Raw genomic sequence first — 22759 nt, 5'->3', positions numbered from 1 at the left:
GTAATTGTCAAAAATTAACTATTAACACTCCTATTTTTTAAAAACATTCTTACCTTCCAACATTTTTCAACATCTCCCTAAAATTTTTCCCAGACTTAGTTGGTGCAGAGGTAACAGATATATCCAGGCCCTGGTGTATGTGGAAGACCATGGACCATCTGCCCTTCTGGGGTCCCTATTACAGATCTTGAATTAGGACAGCGAAGCCTCAAATTCTGTATTTTATATGATATTTATAGCCTGTACATCTCAATAGCTCAATGTTACATTTTCTATATGTTGGCTTGCATTATTTTGTTATATTTATATATGGTTGCTGCTGTGGTAAAATGGCATTATACCTTATCTTTGCTAATTTGTTACATGTTTGATTCATCAGATTTCCCGGGAAAAGCAAAATGTTCCAAAACTGCATAAACTAACAATGATTCACAATGTAGTTCTGTTATAGCCTTCCATAGAAATCATTGAATCAGTGAATCTGAAAGTATTTTGTGATTTTCCCATCATGTTGGTTTCTTGTGAACATTCCCTTTACAATACATCATTAAGCAATATATTAATAAGAACAATTGGTTTGTGATTGATAATTGCTGGCGGCTATTTATTAATGCATGTAAAATGAAAATTAAGTCAAATTTTTGCACACTAGATTGTAGATTTCAGGCTGAGTTACCTTTTAAATAGAAGTCTATGGAGAAGGACAGGGGAGGAGGTTGCTGGAAAAAAACAAACAATTTCAACTGCTACTCTGATAGTGAAATAGTTCTTTTGACACTTATAGCCTGTACAAGAATAAAGGAATAAATCAATTACTAGGGGGCAGCACCTCCTCCCCCTCCCGTCTCCATAGATTTCTGTGTCTGAAGCAGGATTTATTCTACTGAAGAAGGTTTAGTGGGTAACTCATATATATATATATATATATATATATATATATATATATATATATATATACTACTAATATTATAAATGTAAAAGTTTGTGGGTTTGGATGTTTGTTCATCAATCACGCAAACACGGCTGAGCGAATTTGCATGAAATTTGCCACATACATAGATAGGAACCCGATTAAAACATAGGCTACTTTTTATCCCGGTAAATGACATCACTACACGACCGCAGTGAAGGAATGTAGGTTCACACAACAGTAAAGGACCTGTGATGACATCATCACAGGTCCTTGAGCCATTCTAGGATACTATCATGGTAGGCTGTAGGTGGAGCTATATAGGATGAAGCTGGACAGTGTGAAAGCTGATGAAAATGGAGTCTCATGGAAGATCAGGAGATTACAGAACATGCAGGATGTGTGTGGGCAAGAGGAGTATATCGGGTGTAGAATTTCAGTGAGTATGATGGGGAATGTGTTGTTGTACCTCTGATGGGGGAGGGGGGAGAACTTTGGCACATTTCAGCAACATCCATTCAGCCCTTTGTAACACAGAAGCTGCTCAGACAGTCACATAACAAAACCCCTGTAATCACAATTGCCTGATGTAGCAGAGCTTACGCAGCACTGTAGCACACCTCTGTAGGCTCTCCATATGCAAACATGTACATACAGCTGGGTATCCTACGCATATGCAGCGATATAGCAGAGCCGAGACGTGGGAGCAGGCTAATCGAACTTTGGCACATTTCAGCACCATCCATTCAGCCCTTTGTAACACAGAAGCTGCTCACACACTGACATAAGAACACCCCTATAATCCAAATGGCCAGATATAGCAGAGCTTAGGCAGCACTGTAGCACAGCTGAGTACCCTCTCCATATGCAGAGATGTACATACAACTGAGTATGCTGCGCATATGCTGCAATGTAGCAGAGCCGAGATGCGGGAGCAGGTGGATCATCCACAACAGCAATTGGCTAAATATAAGTGGCTCAGCGCCAACACCAACTTGTAGACGAAATTGCGGGCATTTGCTAGTGTATATATATATATATATATATATATATATATATATATCCTATAGCAAGACATACCGTCTTATAGTAGTACTGTCTTATAGCAGTACTGTTGTCTTATAGAAGTCTAACGTCCACATGTTATGTATCAGGTAATTTCGGGTAATGTGACCGCGCCACTCTATTTTTAACATTTGTTGTGTTTAATGTCACATTATTTAATCAAAACACCATAACATGGTTATTAATTCATTTACTACATAAATGGCCTCGTTCCTGGTGACCTAGATAACATGATGAAACGTCTTCCACGTCTCTGAGAGATTGACATACATGTTAGTCACAATACGAAGGTTTGGCTCCTGCTTTAATATCTGTATTGCATACAATCTATTACCACCCTGCGAAAGCGTCATTGTAAGCCAGTCACTAGACACTGGGATGTTAGAGAAATTTCTTTCCAGAGTGAGAAAGTTCCAGCTGATGTCAAAGTCCTGGAAATCAGAGAGGCGAGGACTAGTCATGGCGTCGTCACATTGTAGCTGCCTACAGATGACATTTTCACCAAAATAGAATTAAAAATGGGGAACTATTGTATCATGTACAGTCAACGGAAGTCATTACAATATGGGAAGCTGTAGGTTGTATAGAAAGGTTTTTAGAAATGCTTTAGCAACACGTATATGATCACTATAAACATGGCTGCTTAAATTATTTTCTCCAAAGTATGTGATCTTTAAGGGCGCTGTTCAGACGCAAGTTTTTTCATGCTGACTTTGACGCATTTCCTGAGCATGGTACCATTGCTCTTAATAGAAGTCAGTGATGGACGCTTCTTTTTTTCATAGTACTTAAAGAAGAAGCATCCTGCCCTATCTGCTGCGGGTCAGCACTAAAACTGTAATAGGTTGTCACACAGTGAGTGGCCCAACTGAATCGGGTTAATGCCAACCGGCGGAGACAGTGCTTGAGCCATGGAAGAATAATACATGATGGATTTATAAGACCCGTACAGTATTATTGCCATGTGAACAGTGGCGTAACTAGGAATGGCGGGGCCCCGTGGCAAACTTTTGACATGACTTCTCCCCCTCTAGTCACTATGGGGAATAATACTGTGTGCAGGGGCCACTATGGGGCCCCCTGCCCACAGTTTTATTCCCCATTGAGGCCCGTTCACACAGTACTATACTCTATACTGGCCCCTGAACACAGTTTTATTCCCCATTGAGGCCCCTGAACACAGTACTATACCCTTTACTGGCCCCTCCACACAGTAGTATGTCCCATAGTGGCCCCTGTATACAGTAATATACCCCATAGTGGCCCCTGTATACAGTATTATGCCCCATAGAGGCCCCTGCACACAGTATTATGCCCCATAGAGGCCCCTGCACACAGTATTATGCCCCATAGTGGCTCCTGTACACAGTATTATCCCCCATAGTGGCCCCTGCACACAGTATTATGCCCCATAGTGGCCCCTGCACACAGTATTATGCCCCATAGTGTCCCCTGCACACAGTATTATGCCCCATAGTGGACCATCCATGAAAAATTATTATATTCTGGGGTCTTTTCAGACTCCAGAGTATAATAATCGGAGACCCAGGGAAGGATACAAACATAAGAACTACTGTTACTTACCTCTCCCTGGCTCTGGCGCACTCCCTGGTGATGTTGGCCATCTTCAATGATGGAAGAGACGTCACTTGAGCCGGGGTTTGCGTTGCTACGTATAAGGATGCAGCCTCGGCCCATGTTACGTCTGTGATGTCACCAAGTAGGCCCGAAAGCCTGCCCGAGCCAGTGGAGGTATGTAAAGATGTTTTTTTATGTTGCCTAACGTCTCCTAGCCCTCCAATTAATATACTTGGGCGGTCTGAAAAGACCCCTCGGATATAATGATAATGTTTCTGGGGTTTGCGGGTCAGCAGCCTCACTTACCATTCCCGGCTCTTGCTCACGGGCTCCACAGAAGAAGAAGCACCGGCGGTGGTGAGCAGGAACCAGGATTGGTAAGTAAATAGGGCCCGTTACCTGCTGGAGTTACTCCAACAGGTAATGGACTATTAAAAAAATAAATAAAAAAATTAGCAGTGGTAGCGACTGTCACCGAGCCCTCTAATATCCCAGCCCCTGTATCAGCTGCTACTGCTGCTACTTGGAAGTTACACCCCTGCATGTGAACATATCCTAACTAATTTACATCAAAACCTTATTATATGACAATTCCACACCATTCAGATTCTGACTTATTAAAGGGGCTGTCCAAGATTTCATATTAATGGGCTATTGCTGCGATAATTTATCAATATGAGAATGGATTAGGCCATGAATATACCCAGCACCCGCACCAATCAATATACCCAGCACCCACACCAATCAAATGATTTCTACATTGTTTATAGACCAGGAAGCAGGTGTCTCTATCCACGGGGCAGTGGCCATATTGTGCTATTGCAGGTCAGATTTAATTTAAGTAAACGGTAACTACAATAGTACAGCACTGGCTTCCGGACTATGTACACAGTGCAGGAATCAGCTGATCAGTGTTGGATCCTCATTGATCTCATATTAATGAATTCTTCTAATATGAAGTACTGAACAACCTTGTTAAGATGGGACAAAACAACTCCAACTGCAAATGTGTGTTTTCTATATTGCAGCCAGCAGGGGGTGTTGCATTTACTTAGCACAACACCACATATCAGTGCATGTCCTCGTAATTGCTGGTAATGATAGTAAGTAGTGCTCTTAGACTTCATTGTAATGCTTATTAAATGACATAATTTATAAAAAGACATAAAAAATGTAGGTAAAACACCATAAAACCAGCTTCCTCTTGTAGGGGTTTCCCATAAACACAGCTATGTTTAGAATTTATAGACATCTAATAGTTAAAAATTTGCAGAATTTTAAAGATTTCCTCTACTATCTTAGTGCTGACAGTCTGTTGTCTTGATCGGTTGCCAATGGATATGACCATGAATGCAGGAACTTTCTATGGTCTGGGACTTGTCAGTAACCCAGCCATGACTTCCTTATTTTGGCGAGGTTATCATCTTGAGCATTCACTGTCCCTGTTTGTTTCCGTGTAAGGAATAAGGAAATCATGGCTGAATTTCGGACAAATGCCAATGGTCGCATCCATTGATATGACATATCATCTTACTTACCAAGGTTGGGAGGGGGGCATCAGGAAGAGGGTGAGATGTTATCAGGGTGAGATAACATTGTTCGCAACACAAAAAGTATGGTTGTTGCCCAAAGCAACCACTCAAAATATCGCTTAAAGGAAGTGGTCCAGGATTACAAAAAAAGAATCGGCTGTCCCCCCTTCCCGGTAAAGCTCCTCTCTTTTCTATGGGCTGTGCTTGGTGTTGCAGCTTAAAGGGGTATTCCCACGTCGCATACTCACCAGTCTTCGCTGCTGTAAATTCTTCTTTCTTCCGGCTTTGTTGCATCATTGGTGGGCGGGGTTACATATGCAAAGCCAGCAGCGAGAAGTCGTCGCTTCTATGCCGCTGGCCCTGTGTGTGCGCTGCCGATGCAGCTAGGCATCGGACGTACAGCCTTCACAATGCAATACAGACCCGGCATCCGCTGTAATAGAGAGACGGATGCCGGGGAGTGTAGACGCCGGCACAGATGCCTGCAACATCGCTACGCTTCTGCCCTGCATGAAGCCAGCAGTGGCAGGAACGATGCTGCTATTCCGCTCCTCCGCCCTCCCCCCCCCCTCCCCTCCGGAATAGCAGCATCGCTCCTCTTGCTGCTGGCTTCATGCAGGGCAGGAGCATAGCGATGTTGCAGGCATCTGTGCCGGCGTCTACACTTCCCAGCATCCGCCTTTCTATTATAGCGGATGCCGGGTCTGTATTGGCGGCCCCTCCCCCCCCCCCCCCCCCAAATGTAAACTACCCACCCCTCCAGGCTCGCTCCCATGCACTTAGCCCCTCCTCCCTCCCCCCTGAGAGCAGCAGATACATCACTTGACTTTTGACCAGATAAGTCAAGGGATGTGTCAACAGAAAAATGAATAAAGTAAGATAGTGGACAAACAAAGCAGTTTTGCTGAAGCAATGTATTTAGGAAAAGTCTTACATCCACATTAACCAGCAGTATAGATAGGATCCTTGTGATGGGACAACCCCTTTAATCCCATTTTGTAGAATTGACAAGAGCTGCAATACCAGGTACAGTTCATTGACAAGACTTGCATTGTTTTTGGAAATAAAAAAGACTCTTTTTAGTAATCCTGGACAACAGCTCCGGAAGAATGAACAATCCCGAGCGTGCACTTGGCGCAGAGTGTAATATAAGGTACATTTAGAGCCCTGAATTAAGTGGATACTTTATATTATCTTCTCAATATTTGCTATTATGTAACAATACAAACATTGCAGGGGAACATTTGTAACCGCTCATGCGACAGATTGTAGAAGTTGTGATGTTCATGTAATATTGACACAACAAGGTGTAAAACTATTATTGACGTGTAAATACAGTTTATCCTGCAATACTCAGACACCTGCCCAATGGTAGACTTAGGAGTTATCTTCACAGGTTGTAGCCTACACTTGTGTCAACCTGTCTGACAGATACAGGCATTAATATGTACACTCAGTGACAATTGTATACTATAGTTCATGGACACACACATTACTATAGTCCATGGACACAAACTGTAGTACTACTATAGTTCATGGACACACACTGTACTACAAATATAGTCCATGGACACACACTGTACTACAACTATAGTCCACTGACACAGACTGTACTACTACTGTAGTCTATGGACACACACTGTACTACAACTATAGTCCACTGACACAGACTGTACTACTACTGTAGTCTATGGACACACACTATACTACAACTATAGTCCATGGACACACACTGTAATACTACTATAGTTCATGGACACACACTGTACTACTAATATAGTCCATGTACACACACTGTACTACAACTATAGTCCACGGACACACACTATACTACTACTATAGTCCATGGACACACACTGTACTACTACTATAGTCCACAGACACAGACCATACTACTACTATAGTCCACAGACACACACTGTACTACTACTACAGCCCACGGACACAGACTGTACTACTACTATAGTCCACGGACACACACTGTCCTACTACTATAGTCCAATGACACACACTAAACTACCACTACTATAGTCAACGGGCACACACTGTACTACTAATATTGTCCACAGATACACATTTTACTACTACTATAGTCCACGGACACACACTGTACTACTACTATAGTCCACGGACCCACACTGTACTACTACTATAGTCCACGGACACACACTGTACTACTACTATAGTCCACGGACACACACTGTACTACTACTATAGTCCACGGACACACACTGTACTACTACTATAGTCCACGGACCCACACTGTACTACTACTATAGTCCAAGGACACACACTGTACTACTACTATAGTCCACGGACACACACTGTACTACTACTATAGTCCACGGACACACACTGCACTACTACTATAGTCCACGGACACACACTGTACTACTACTATAGTCCACGGACACACACTGTACTACTACTATAGTCCACAGACCCACACTGTACTACTACTATAGTCCAAGGACACACACTGTACTACTACTATAGTCCAAGGACACACACTGTACTACTACTATAGTCCACGGACACACACTGTACTACTACTATAGTCCACGGACCCACACTGTACTACTACTATATTCCACAGACCCACACTGTACTACTACTATAGTCCAAGGACACACACTAAACTACTACTACTATAGTCCACAGACACACACTGTACTACTACTACTACAGCCCACACACACAGACTGTACTACTACTATAGTTCACGGACAAACACTGTACTACTATTACAACACACGGACACACACTGTACTACTACTATAGTCCACAGGCACACATTGTACTACTACTATAGTCTATGGAAACACACTGTACTAGTACTACAGCACACGGACACACACTGTACTACTACTATAGTCCATGGCCACACACTGTACTACACTATATTTACTACAATATGTGATGCTGTTATCTCATTTTATCTACATTTTTGCTTCCCTGTTGTGTCACACTATTTATGTGCTGTTCTTGGATTTTCTCCCTTTTTCCACTATTTCGTGCTCGTCCTATGTCTCAGCTGGGGCTTGTGATCTGTTCCTTCCTGCACCCGTAAACCATGTATTCCCCAAATAAAAATACAGGAGGAAACAGATGAGAAAACCTTGAAACTAGACTAGGAGATTTTGTTAATCTGGTGGAAAAGTTCGCTTAGCCCTAAACCAAGTCTGTGTAGAGGCGTAGAGAGTTTTAGAATGAGTCTCCTACGTCTCTTGCTTGCAGTCTTCAGGATTTTATTGTTTGATCTGCTTTGTCAAAGGATTTTTTTTACAGCCAATATTCATCTTACATATAAGAAGAGATCATTTGCAGGTAAGTTGGTTACATGGGCCCCCATACTGGATATGCACAAGGACCCTTAGTTGTCCACCACTGGGCACGGTTTTTGGGACACATACCCTAGCCCTCAGTTATACACCTGTTATTAGTATATTGCCATTCAACCAGTGTTTGTCTTAAGGTTCTAGGGACATGCAAAGGTTTGTATCAGGGACCCACCTGCTAAACACCCCTCTTACAAGTTTTCTTTGCTTTTTACACTGTGCGTTGTGGTTTCTTTCCTTCCTCTTTATTAGTCTGCCACCTTCTGTTCACTTTTTCCTGACTCGTTCCTCTCTTTTTCCTCTCCTCCGTTCTTCTGCAGAACATCTCCTTTCATTAATGGTTCGGTACTCCTCAGAAACTCCTTCCCTAAACTGATATCCCTGGCCCCCACGTACTCTACACTCCTGTTCTACTCCAAGAGGTTTTTGATCACGGAAGAATAAATCCATTGAATACTAAGATAAACCACAGAGCGCACCTGCCAGGTAAACCTAGATACAAGCTGTAAATACTCAGATAGCAACACTTTACTCTGAAGTCCAAGACAACTCTGACCAGAAAACAGGAACAAGGAAATTGAGAAATTTGAAAGGAGAACTTAAAAAGGTTGTTTGAGATTAGAACAAGATGGCTATGTTCTTTCGGAAATAGCGTCACTCCTGGCCATAGGTTGTGCTGGGTATTGGACTTTGGGTATATTTAAATAAGACAGACCTGTAACTCAATGTACAGAGCATTCAATGTGAAATAATTTCCTATCCTAGCTTGTATCTCTGGAGTCAGACCTGTGAGAGGGGTAACGTATTTATATAGCTGCTATGTACGTCCATGGAAGAGAGATAAATACCTAGATCCTTGTGTAAATAACCTCATCCATGGCTGGTATGTAAGTGAGCAAACAGTGCCCACCTGGGGACCCAGATCAGAAATCCTAAAACAGAGTACATTAGAACATGCCTGGACTCTGCTATTACATATCCAGCTAAGAGATCTGGATCCTACTTGCCCTGAGGATACTTTGTAGCCCTTGACCATGACCCAAGAAAGGTATGTCTGTATATCTGCATACCGCTAAACCGTCACGATTTCTGCGGGACATCCACGAATTCGGTGTCCTGTCCCGCGGTCCCGGTCAGCAGGAGGTATGTCCCGATTTCAACTCATCGGCGTCCGATGTGTATGAGTGAGAGAGCGGCGGGGGAACGTTGGAAGGTGAGTGTAAATGTTTGTTTGTGTTAAACATAAAGGTGGAACATAAGGTAGGGGGCCCATTAAACTGGGGGTAGATGAAGGGGGGGAGAACGACATGGCATGGCACTGGGGCTGATGAAGGGGAGGAGAACAGCATGACACTGGGGCAGATGAAGGGGGGGGGGAATGGCATGGCATGGCACTGGGGCAGATGAAGGGGGGAGAACGGCATGACACTGGGGCAGATGAAGGGGGAGAGAACGGCATGACACTGGCGCAGATGAAGGGGGGGGAGAATGGCATGACACTGGGGCAGATGAAGGGGGAGACATGAATCTGGGGACAGAGATGGGGGGACATGAAACTGGGGGCAGAGATGGGGGGACATGAAACTGGGGGGCAGAGATGGGGGGACATGAAACTAGGGGCAGCGATGGGGCAGATAAAGGGGTTATATGAAACTGGGAGAGATGGAGGGGGGAATATAATTTACAAGTGACTGTAGGAAGATTATAATGTGTGAGGGCACATGAAAAATGAACGACAATGGCAGGAGTCAACATAAAAGTGGGCAGAGCTAAGCTTGCCAAAGCGTGCACGTGTGCCACATATTTTGTCCCTCTTTCGGCTCTTCAAAAGTTGGGAGGTATGTATCTGTATGTATGATGTATGTCTGTATAGTGTAACTTCACTTGTGACTGAGGTTACCTTGTCGGGGTGGATGGGCTCATCAAATAGTCTGCTAAGAACCTTACATCTATATACCTAGATAATGCCTATAGCAGTAATACAGCTCAGACATAATATACTCCACCTTTACATATGTATTAGCGCCCTCTACAGAGCACCGTGGAGTTTTTTTTGTATCACAGTTAAGAGACTGAAGAAAAATAATAACCTAAAATCTGATGCAGCATGTTACAGAGCTGAGCAGATTCCGGAGAACTTGTATTGTATTTATTCCAACCTTTGCTCACTTTGGGCTTAGGAGTCCAGTGGGCAGTGCTACTTAGGTATTGACGCTCTTTATTGTGTCAGTGTGTACGCTGGGCTAGCTAAACCAACAATAAGTAGACAGCTAGAAGAATAAAATACAAGCTATACTAAAGCTTTCCCCCAAATACTATATAGCAATCTGCTCTATAACATACTGCTGGCAGATGGGACACCGTGTTTAATATGGCGGGTTCCCCTTTAAAGCTAATCTATGCTTTATATAAAAGATGCGGTAATAAATAATAATAAATCCATCACATAAGTGCACCCCCTGGAGGAAAGCTGCAGAATAACATATGTACTTGAAAGTTTATCCTGTCCTATTATAAATGTGTCAGATCCCTATACATAATATTACATTATAATACTATAATACTGTTCTTACTATGGCATTTATACCGCACTGTATGTATTGCTCACATTAGTCCCTTCTCCCAGCGGGGATCACTATTCTCAGGCTACAGCTAGTTCCATAGTAGACAGAGTGTCCTATCAGGACTGTACACTACGTTGTGTATTTGTGCATCCTGTACAAGGTGTCGCTTATGCTTTGCTATAGGGTGTAGACAGTATATAAGACACATTACAGTCACTTTCCAGCAGTCATAGGTGCTTACTCATTCCAGCACTGCCAGGAATTGTAAGTGATAGGACTTTGTATTCTGTTCTCTCGGGGACTTTTTTCCTCTTATTTCCATAGTCACTGTCTGCGGGCTTTCGCTCTCTTCCAGACTTCTGCATTTCTCTTCTCCCAATTGTTTGAAAAGTGGGAGGAGGGAGGGCGAAGGAATCTGTCATAGTGGAAAACTTATAAAACCTCCCACTGACTTAAACCTCTGCAGACACCTGAGCTGAGAGAGAAGGAGAAAGCTCTGCTCAACTGCCTGTGCTGGAGAAGGGGAGTCACTGTGAAGACCCCCAGAGACCTCCATATCTGCAGGTAGAGGACCAATGACCTGTCCTACTCTCTCTCCTTAGACACATCTACTGGAGTACACAGACATCTCATCACCGCCATGGGAGTGAAACTTGGAGATAACAAGTCACAAGCTAGGTCCATAGGAAACTGCTGCAAGGGGATCTTCAACAACATCAAGGTAAGATGAAATTCTGGCCAATTCCTTAACTTTAGCATGATAGAGTTCCACAGAATTGTAGGTTATGTGAAGTTCATGACATACATAGGTAGCCATCTTCAACTTGAACTTGATCACTTGCTGCACTGTGATAAGCAATGGAAACGAGTAGGGTTAAAGTGATTACTTAATGTGTTAAACTTGGCAACAGATACCGGCAGGAGGTATCTCAATATTTTAACGTGTGACATGACCTGAATTGAGTGTTATTTTACAGATATTGGTCTGGAGAACACATGTCGATCTGCATTCAATCTCTTTGACTTGTTTTCGTCTACTTGAGACGAATACATAGTAATGATGCGACCATGTGTTTGGCTCATACTGGTTGGGGATAATGTATTATTAGGATTATTATTATACTTTGTATTACTAGTGATATATTATATACTCAGGATAGGATATAAGGAATGGAGTTGGATTTAGTCCCTGGTTAAGATAAAAATTGAGACTTATTACTATGGACGCTCTCGACATGGACGCGTAATATTTCATGAACCTGTTGGTTTTCAGTAGAGGGAATTGGATTAAAATTGTTGCAAAGATGAAAAACGCAAAATCGAATTAAAAAGTTATCTTTTACAGAGTGACCCCATAGGGTATATGGTGATGCTAAAATGTCACAGGTTAATATGGTGGCTTTCTCAAAGAGCGTCTCTTGGACAGCTGTCACTGTATACTCTATGTACAGCTGCAAGCTGAGGGTTGTGTTTACTTGTGCGAGGGGACAGAGATTAGGAATGCCGGTATATATCACTAGTTCATGAGTATGGAGGTAAACATACACAACCCTGTCGCTCCAGCTGTGGTTACCAAGAACAAGCAGGAGCAGAGGGGATGTTAGGAATTAGGACACCTCTATAGGGGTGGGAGAATGAAATCTGTAGGGTTTTACAACTTAGATTTTTCCTTTACCAATCACTAAGTAGATGGCAGTATAAGGTTTCTACCTCCTTGATATGACGGTGACAGTGCAGACATGTTCTCCATATATCAGTGTACAGTTATCACAGTAAGTGTGCTTAGTGCAGCCTGGTGATAACAAATTGTGTATTAGTGACCGTCCCTGGCACCGTGATAATGGCTGCTGGCACCTCCCTCAGGTGCGGATCTTGCCCTTGGCACACTGGCACTGGAGGAACTTACTTCACACCTGAGCATTTATAAGTGAGTGATCCCGTGACATCATATATAGTCACTGCAATGACACATTGGCACGCCAGGAACGCTAAATATAGTCTCCTTATCTGCTATAGTCAGGGCGAAGAAATAAGCCAAGGAATTGAAGGAACTGAACTCACTTGGATCAATAAGTCATTATGGTCACCTGACGTGTGCGAAGGGAAGGAAATGCACATGTATGTGGCTGTAATATGTAGTAGTCAGAAGTATTTGGATGTAATATGTAGTAGTCAGTAGTATTTGTATGTAATATGTAGTAGTCAGTAGTATTTGTATGTAATATGTAGTAGTCAGTAGTATATGGCTGTAATATGTAGTAGTCAGAAGTATTTGTATGTAATATGTAGTAGTCAGTAGTATATGGCTGTAACATGTAGTAGTCAGAAGTATTTGGATGTAATATGTAGTAGTCAGAAGTATTTGTATGAAATATGTAGTAGTCAGAAGTATTTGTATGAAATATGTAGTAGTCAGAAGTATTTCTATGTAATATGTAGTAGTCAGTAGTATATGGCTGTAATATGTAGTAGTCAGAAGTATTTGTATGAAATATGTAGTAGTCAGAAGTATTTGGATGTAATATGTAGTAGTCAGTAGTATTTCTATGTAATATGTAGTAGTCAGAAGTATTTGGATGTAATATGTAGTAGTCATCAGTATTTGTATGTAACATGTAGTAGTCAGAAGTATTTGTATGTAATATGTAGTAGTCAGAAGTATTTGTATGTAATATGAAGTAGTCAGAAGTATTTGTATGTAATATGTAGTAGTCAGTAGTATTTGTATGTAATATGTAGTAGTCAGTAGTATTTCTATGTAATATGTAGTAGTCAGAAGTATTTGGATGTAATATGTAGTAGTCATCAGTATTTGTATGTAACATGTAGTAGTCAGAAGTATTTGTATGTAATATGTAGTAGTCAGAAGTATTTGTATGTAATATGAAGTAGTCAGAAGTATTTGTATGTAATATGTAGTAGTCAGTAGTATTTGTATGAAATATGTAGTAGTCAGAAGTATTTGTATGTAATATGTAGTAGTCAGTAGTATTTGTATGTAATATGTAGTAGTCAGCAGTATTTGTATGTAATATGTAGTAGTCATCAGTATTTGTATGTAATATGTAGTAGTCATCAGTATTTGTATGTAACATGTAGTAGTCAGAAGTATTTGTATGTAATATGTAGTAGTCAGAAGTATTTGTATGTAATATGAAGTAGTCAGAAGTATTTGGATGTAATATGTAGTAGTCAGTAGTATTTGGATGTAATATGTAGTAGTCAGCAGTATTTGTATGTAATATGAAGTAGTCAGAAGTATTTGTATGTAATATGTAGTAGTCAGAAGTATTTGTATGTAATATGAAGTAGTCAGAAGTATTTGTATGTAATATGTAGTAGTCAGAAGTATTTGTATGTAATATGTAGTAGTCAGTAGTATTTCTATGTCAGAAGTATTTGTATGTAATATGTAGTAGTCAGAAGGATTTGTATGAAATATGTAGTAGTCAGCAGTATTTGGATGTAATATGTAGTAGTCAGCAGTATTTGGCAGTAATATGTAGTAGTCAGAAGTATTTGGATGTAATATGTAGTAGTCAGAAGTATTTGTATGTAACATGTAGTAGTCAGAAGTATTTGGATGTAATATGTAGTAGTCAGAAGGATTTGTATGAAATATGTAGTAGTCAGCAGTATTTGGATGTAATATGTAGTAGTCAGAAGTATTTGGATGTAATATGTAGTAGTCAGAAGTATTTGGATGTAATATGTAGTAGTCAGAAGGATTTGTATGAAATATGTAGTAGTCAGAAGTATTTGGATGTAATATGAAGTAGTCAGAAGTATTTGTATGTAATATGTAGTAGTCAGTAGTATTTGTATGTAACATGTAGTAGTCAGAAGTATTTGTATGTAACATGTAGTAGTCAGAAGTATTTGTATGTAATATGTAGTAGTCAGAAGTATTTGTATGTAATATGTAGTAGTCAGCAGTATTTGTATGTAATATGTAGTAGTCATCAGTATTTGTATGTAACATGTAGTAGTCAGAAGTATTTGTATGTAATATGTAGTAGTCAGAAGGATTTGTATGTAATATGTAGTAGTCAGTAGTATTTGGATGTAATATGTAGTAGTCAGAAGTATTTGGATGTAATATGTAGTAGTCAGAAGGATTTGTATGAAATATGTAGTAGTCAGAAGTATTTGGATGTAATATGTAGTAGTCAGAAGTATTTGGATGTAATATGTAGTAGTCAGAAGTATTTGGATGTAATATGTAGTAGTCAGAAGTATTTGGATGTAATATGTAGTAGTCAGAAGTATTTGTATGTAATATGTAGTAGTCAGAAGTATTTGGATGTAATATGTAGTAGTCAGAAGTATTTGGATGTAATATGTAGTAGTCAGAAGTATTTGGATGTAATATGTAGTAGTCAGAAGGATTTGTATGAAATATGTAGTAGTCAGAAGTATTTGGATGTAATATGTAGTAGTCAGAAGTCAGATATCTCTGAAATAGAAAATAACAGGTATGACCACATTTCTCATGTTATTATTTACTGTGAATACATCATAGAATTATTAACTAAAGGGTTTTTTTAAAAAAAAAATGTAATATGTAGTAGTCAGAAGTATTTGGATGTAATATGTAGTAGTCAGAAGGATTTGTATGTAATATGTAGTAGTCAGAAGGATTTGTATGAAATATGTAGTAGTCAGAAGTATTTGGATGTAATATGTAGTAGTCAGAAGTATTTGGATGTAATATGTAGTAGTCAGTAGTATTTCTATGTAATATGTAGTAGTCAGAAGTATTTGGATGTAATATGTAGTAGTCAGAAGGATTTGTATGTAACATGTAGTAGTCAGAAGTATTTGGATGTAATATGTAGTAGTCAGAAGGATTTGTATGAAATATGTAGTAGTCAGAAGTATTTGGATGTAATATGTAGTAGTCAGAAGTATTTGGATGTAATATGTAGTAGTCAGAAGTATTTGGATGTAATATGTAGTAGTCAGAAGTATTTGGATGTAATATGTAGTAGTCAGAAGTATTTGGATGTAATATGTAGTAGTCAGAAGTATTTGTATGTAATATGTAGTAGTCAGAAGTATTTGTATGTAATATGTAGTAGTCAGAAGTATTTGTATGTAATATGTAGTAGTCAGAAGTATTTGTATGTAATATGTAGTAGTCAGAAGTATTTGTATGTAATATGTAGTAGTCAGAAGTCAGATATCTCTGAAATAGAAAATAACAGGTATGACCACATTTCTCATGTTATTATTTACTGTGAATACATCATAGAATTATTAACTAAAGGGTTTTTTTTAAAAAAAAAAAAAGAATAATGTCTGTTTTTTTCTGCCCAGATACGACGTCATTCTTGTTCATGGTCTGTGTATGATGTTGCAACTACATCCAATTCACTGCAATGCCAGACACAAGCTATGGACAAGAGTATCGGTATATATAGAGCTATACACTAATATTACTTTAGAACTGGATTCCTCTGTGATCAAGAGCAATGATATAAGGCTACAGTCACGTCTCAGTTTCGTTGTTTAATCCATCATAGGACCAGAAGACTAAACAATAAAACAGATCTGTGTAATGATGGGTGAAAACAAATCTCAAGTCTGTATTCTACACATGACACAGTAAGGATAGACTATTGTAATATGGAATGCATAAAGGTAGTAATAAAGGAGTAGATCTACAATAGGTAATAATAGAGGAATAGATCTGTAATTCGCTGATATGAGGCATCCAGTCCACGCTCAAGTCTGATCCCCCTGGTGCTTGGAATCCTAAACAATCTATAATAATCCGGAGAAAGTAAAATCTTCAGCTCCGTGTCCATCTGCCATCTTTCCCAGGTGTTATATATATATATATATATATATATATATATACAGTCCTATGAAAAAGTTTGGGCACCCCTATTAATCTTAATCATTTTTTGTTCTAAATATTTTGGTGTTTGCAACAGCCATTTCAGTTTGATATATCTAATAAATGATGGACACAGTAATATTTCAGGATTGAAATGAGGTTTATTGTACTAACAGAAAATGTGCAATATGCATTAAACCAAAATTTGACCGGTGCAAAAGTATGGGCACCCTTATCATTTTATTGATTTGAATTCCCCTAACTACTTTTTACTGACTTACTGAAGCACAAAATTGGTTTTGTAACCTCAGTGAGCTTTGAACTTCATAGCCAGATGTATCCAATCATAAGAAAAGGTATTTAAGGTGGCCAATTGCAAGTTGTTCTACTATTTGAATCTCCTCTAAAGAGTGGCATCATGGGCTACTCAAAACAACTCTCAAATGATCTGAAAACAAAGATTGTTCAACATAGTTGTTCAGGGGAAGGATACAAAAAGTTGTCTCAGAGATTTAACCTGTCAGTTTCCACTGTGAGGAACATAGTAAGGAAATGGAAGACCACAGGGACAGTTCTTGTTAAGCCCAGAAGTGGCAGGCCAAGAAAAATATCAGAAAGGCAGAGAAGAAGAATGGTGAGAACAGTCAAGGACAATCCACAGACCACCTCCAAAGAGCTGCAGCATCATCTTGCTGCAGATGGTGTCACTGTGCATCGGTCAACTATACAGCGCACTTTGCACAAATAGAAGCTGTATGGGAGAGTGATGAGAAAGAAGCCGTTTCTGCACGTATGCCACAAATAGAGTTGCCTGAGGTATGAAAAAGCACATTTGGACAAGGCAGCTTCATTTTGGAAACAAAAATTGAGTTGTTTGGTTATAAAAAAAAGGCGTTATGCATGGTGTCCAAAAAGAAACAGCATTCCAAGAAAAACACATGCTACCCACTGTAAAATTTGGTGGAGGTTCCATCATGCTTTGGGGCTGTGTGGCCAATGCCGGCATCGGGAATCTTGTTAAAGTTGAGGGTCGCATGGTTTCCACTCAGTATCAGCAGATTCTTGAGAATAATGTTCAAGAATCAGTGACGAAGTTGAAGTTACGCCGGGGATGGATATTTCAGCAAGACAATGATCCAAAACACCGCTCCAAATCCTCAGGCATTCATGCAGAGGTACAATTACAATGTTCTGGAATGGCCATCCCAGTCCCCAGACCTGAATATCATTGAACATCTGTGGGATGATTTGAAGCGGGCTGTCCATGCTCGGCGACCATCTAACTTAACTGAACTTGAATTGTTTGTCCAAAATACCTTTATCCAGGATCCAGGAACTGATTAAAAGCTACAGGAAGCGACTAGAGGCTGTTATCTTTGCAAAAGGAGGATCTACTAAATATTAATGTCACTTTTCTGTTGAGGTGCCCATACTTTTGCACCGGTCAAATTTTGGTTTAATGCATATTGCACATTTTCTGTTAGTACAATAAACCTCATTTCAATCCTGAAATATTACTGTGTCCATCAGTTATTAGATATATCAAACTGAAATGGCTGTTATAAACACCAAAATATTTAGAACTAAAAATGATTAAGATTAATAGGGGTGCCCAAACTTTTTCATAGGACTGTATATATATATATATATATATATATATATATATATCCTGTCTTCTCAGCACTTATCTCGCCTAGGGTGGTCTCTAGAGACACTTGCTTTCCTCTGGTTCTTGTGCTAAATATCTTTAGCCTGAAGTCATATTTTAATAACCTCTATCTTTTTTAGCAAAACACATTTCTTCCACACAATAGTCCTCTTTCTTATATATAACATATGTACAATCTGTGATAGCGAAGGGCTAGCATTATATATAACTAAAACAATAGCTCATTGGGTATGCCAACTTCTCTGGGCAATTGTGCCTTAGAGAATAGCTCTGCCGCCATTACAGATTGCCATTACTTTGTGTCTTCTTGGGGCTCTTTATCTATAAATTATAAATCAATCAATCAATCTATCTATCTATCTATCTATCTATCTATCTATCTATCTATCTATCTATCCATCCATCCATCCATCCATCTACATTATCTATCTATCTATCTATCTATCTATCTATCTATCTCCTATCTATCGTCATATCTATCTATCTATCTATCTATCTATCTATCTATCTATCTATCTATCTATCTATGTACCTATCATGAAACCCCTTTGAGGTGACATATGACAGACTAAGATCAAAATTCTCAAGACATGGATCTCTTTATTTCCAAGCTTAATCTTCCCTTCTTTGCATATCTCCTTTTATACTTGTTCTTGGTGGAAAGCCAAGTCGCTACCAAGAATACGTCTCACTGGCAAAAGGTGTAAATTGTTTGAGTATATTACTAAGTTGGAGGTTTATGAGATGAGGTTACGTAAGCCTTCACTATATCATGAACGGTAACTACAACAGATGAGAAAAGACTGAGGCATTATTTTACTTTCTGAGAAACTTCACAGTCTTGACTACAATAACCTTCTCCTGACTCCCTTTACTTAGGATCTGTTCCAATACTCTACAGGTTAGATATGTAACTGTTTTATAGTTTATTTACGTAAGGAAGCGGCAGACTAGCTACCAGTGTGTGAATGTTATACCATTCCTGACTTCCTTATAACCTAAAAATCAGCAATGGAGTAGTTAATTACTTTTTTTTTTAATTGATTTTTATTAATATTATCTCAGGTTGCCCAGCCTGAACTTCTTCAAAAGTTTTTTTTTCCATTAGGATAAAAATATATTTAACAGCAAATCAAGGGGACCTAACCAAATAAAACATTACTTCCATCTTGGCCCTACCTAGGTCAAATGTGCTCTAAACTTCTTGGTATCTCCCGACACATAGGAAATAATGCTGAACCAATCACTGCCCAGATCTGTGACTCACTCTGATCAGGCACCTACAAGTACCTCCCATTTCAATGATTGGCTGATCAGGCACCTACAAGTACCTCCCATTTCAGTGATTGGCTGATCAGCCACCTACAAGTACCTCCCACTTCAATGATTGGCTGATCAGGCACCTACAAGTACCTCCCACTTCAATTATTGGCTGATCAGGCACTTACAAGTACCTCCCATTTCAGTGATTGGCTGATCAGGCACCTACAAGTACCTCCCATTTCAGTGATTGGCTGATCAGGCACCTACAAGTACCTCCCACTTCAATGATTGGCTGATCAGGCACCTACAAGTACTTCCCACTTCAATGATTGGCTCATCAGGCACCTACAAGTACTTCCTGTGTGTATTGGACAGCAGGAAGTAGACGTGGAAACCCAAGAAGTCTCTTGTGAGAGTGACAGGTATCAGGGAAGGGTTTTAGTTATGGTTAGCATATTTCTATTACTCAAAAAAACTTTTACAATGCCCATACACATTAGGTTATTGCCAACTGAACCAACTAATGTGTTCGAGGTTTCTCCCCTTAACTCTAAGAAAAGTAGGATCGATTTATTGGCTCTCAACATTCTTGGTTCTATATTCACAGGGGAGATATCCTACAACCAGAGGTGGTACTCCTATTACCCCAATCCGACAAGTGCACATGTATAACAGGGGTCAGAAGGAAAGTTGTGTGTTGTTTTTTTCCACTCCATGAATAATTTTACAGCTCATGACAAAATCTCTTGAATCTGTTTACCAAAGGACAAGTCCCATATTGGAAGTATTCCGCATATTGAGTTACAAGCTGGATGGCAGAGTCTACATCTGTAACTGTTTTTATCTTATATTGCAGAAAAAAGCCCGAATGCTACATATTATTAAGCTTAGTAGCTGAGCGTCCCACCCTTCCTCTGCCAGGCTCAAAAATATTATTAACTGTATGAGTGCTGCATTGGCATTTTCCCATCCAAGTCATCAATAAAATTAGTTCTACAGATTGATGGCGATAAAATTGTATTCTCATGAGATGTCGTCTATGGCTACTAGTTAGTAATTAGGAATTCGTCTCAATTACTAAGTAACCTGACACTAAGAATTATTTAGATATCAATACAAACCAAGCCAAAAATGACGGGTCAATAGACTCAATGGCTTCCTGGCTTTGAGGAGTCGTCCATCTCTGCCCAATAACATACAACAATATTACAGCCTGAATTTACGTCCTGTTGTATCAGTAGACAATGCTTCACATCTCATGGATAATAGTGCCATACTACAAAAAAACACATTGCATTTTTCCCACTATGTATTGGGTGGAGCACAACAAAGTCAATGTGGTTGTCTTATAGTGATCAAGGGAAAACTTTTCGAGGAACATTTCCAGACAATGCTTAACTAAGTAATTCCCTTCAATTCCTGAGTTGTTTCAGATGCTGTAGTTGGTAAGACGTCAGTTCTGCTGGAGAAGAAGCCTAGAGGAGGTCATACACTATAGATTTGGGTCAAATGCTCGTTCAGCCGACAGTTATTCCTCTTGACCCCCCACCATCTATGGACATATACACCCAAGCATGCATTTATTGCAAAAAATTTGCACAACAATACATATTAAGTGGTGAGCTAGTTCTGCTAATACCAATGGGTTTAGATGACATTCATCTAGAATGTATGAGCACTTTTATATCTACACACAACAAACATCACAATGTAGTCCCCAAGTTCACAGGAGTGATATGGATTCACTTAAATGCTCACTCACTTTTCAGACTACTTAGCCTCATCTAATAGATCATGTGATTCATGATTGATGAACCTCAAAAGTTTCAGGTTCGACCAAAACCTGAAATGTTTAATCTAAGGCTAATCTAACCTAATTTAACTGTATGAGGCCCAAAAGGGGGCAGTATACTATATAGGGGTCAAAAAGAAGAGGGCAGTATTATGCGTGGAACCATCAAAAGGGACAATATACTATGTGGGGTTCAAAAAGAAGAGGGCAAAATTATATGTGAGGGCCTAATAAGGAACAATATGTGCAAGCCAGTAAAAAGGGGCAATACAATGTGTGGGAGCCAGTAAAGGGTGTAATATACTATGTAACGGTCAGTAAAGGAGATGTGATACTGAGTGTGGCCCAATAAAGAGAAGGGGGCGATATTTGATGTGGGGCTCAGTAAAGGGGGTGTTATACTGTGTGAAGGTCAACAAAGTGGGTGTTATACTGTGTGAAGGTCAGTAAAGTGGGTGTTATACTGTGTGGGGACCAATAAAGGGGGTAGTACAGTGTGGGGGCCAATAAAGGGGGTTGTTATACTGTATGGGGGACAATCAATAAGGTGGGTAGTACTGTGGGGGCCAGTAAAGGGGTGCTATACTTTGTGTGGATCAAATAAGGGGATTTTTTAATCTGCAAATGGGTAAGTGTGTAACCAAAGGTCACCGGGTTGGGTCATTTCTTTTGGAATGGGGGGGCTTTCTATAGGCCACAGAGAAGCTTGGTTCACTCCTGTTTAATTGATAACTTGTTCATACTGATTCCACATCTTTTTTCGTATAAACATTGCACCTTGAATTTTGAGTTTACAGAATTTGTCCCTCAAGCTGTTAATTTTTTTTTTTAATTCTTACAATTTGTTCATGTTTCCTAAATTTATTGGATTTATTAGCTAACTAATAGAATGTAAAAATGGTATTTCATAGTTAAATTCAATAGTCATTCCATGATGGTATAGTGAATAGAGCGCCCTATGGTTCTCTGATGAACCTTATGACCCATACGGATCATGCCTGAAGAAGGCACTACTGTGGTCCTGAGACATGTCATTTTGGTTCTTCGACTAAAGGAATGTAAAAAATCCATTGGAATGACCAACCATTTTTTTTAAGGAAGGAAGCACATCTAAATCTCCTTTTTATCATGTTGTGAAAATAGGTGAATGAATCATACAGGGTTGATCTGACCACAAGAGTTTCCAGTAGAGTAGCCTCATAATAG

At 39.7% G+C, this 22759-nt stretch overlaps 1 protein-coding gene across 1 annotated transcript in view; it reads left to right on the top strand.

Annotated features, from left to right (window-relative positions):
• The first annotated feature begins 11468 nt into the window (after positions 1-11468).
• Positions 11469-22759, top strand: part of SLCO2A1 (solute carrier organic anion transporter family member 2A1) — a 39545-nt gene continuing 28254 nt past the window's right edge. Inside the window, exon 1 of the mRNA XM_075269031.1 lies at positions 11469-11708. Coding sequence (XP_075125132.1) covers positions 11628-11708 — 81 coding nt within the window. The 5' untranslated portion in view covers positions 11469-11627. The remainder of the gene's footprint in view (positions 11709-22759) is intronic.

Source organism: Leptodactylus fuscus, chromosome 3 (genome assembly GCF_031893055.1).
Source record: "Leptodactylus fuscus isolate aLepFus1 chromosome 3, aLepFus1.hap2, whole genome shotgun sequence".
Taxonomy (NCBI): domain Eukaryota; kingdom Metazoa; phylum Chordata; class Amphibia; order Anura; family Leptodactylidae; genus Leptodactylus; species Leptodactylus fuscus.
The sequence above is the reverse complement of the archived record's forward strand: the minus strand, read 5'-3'. Positions and strand labels throughout refer to the sequence as shown.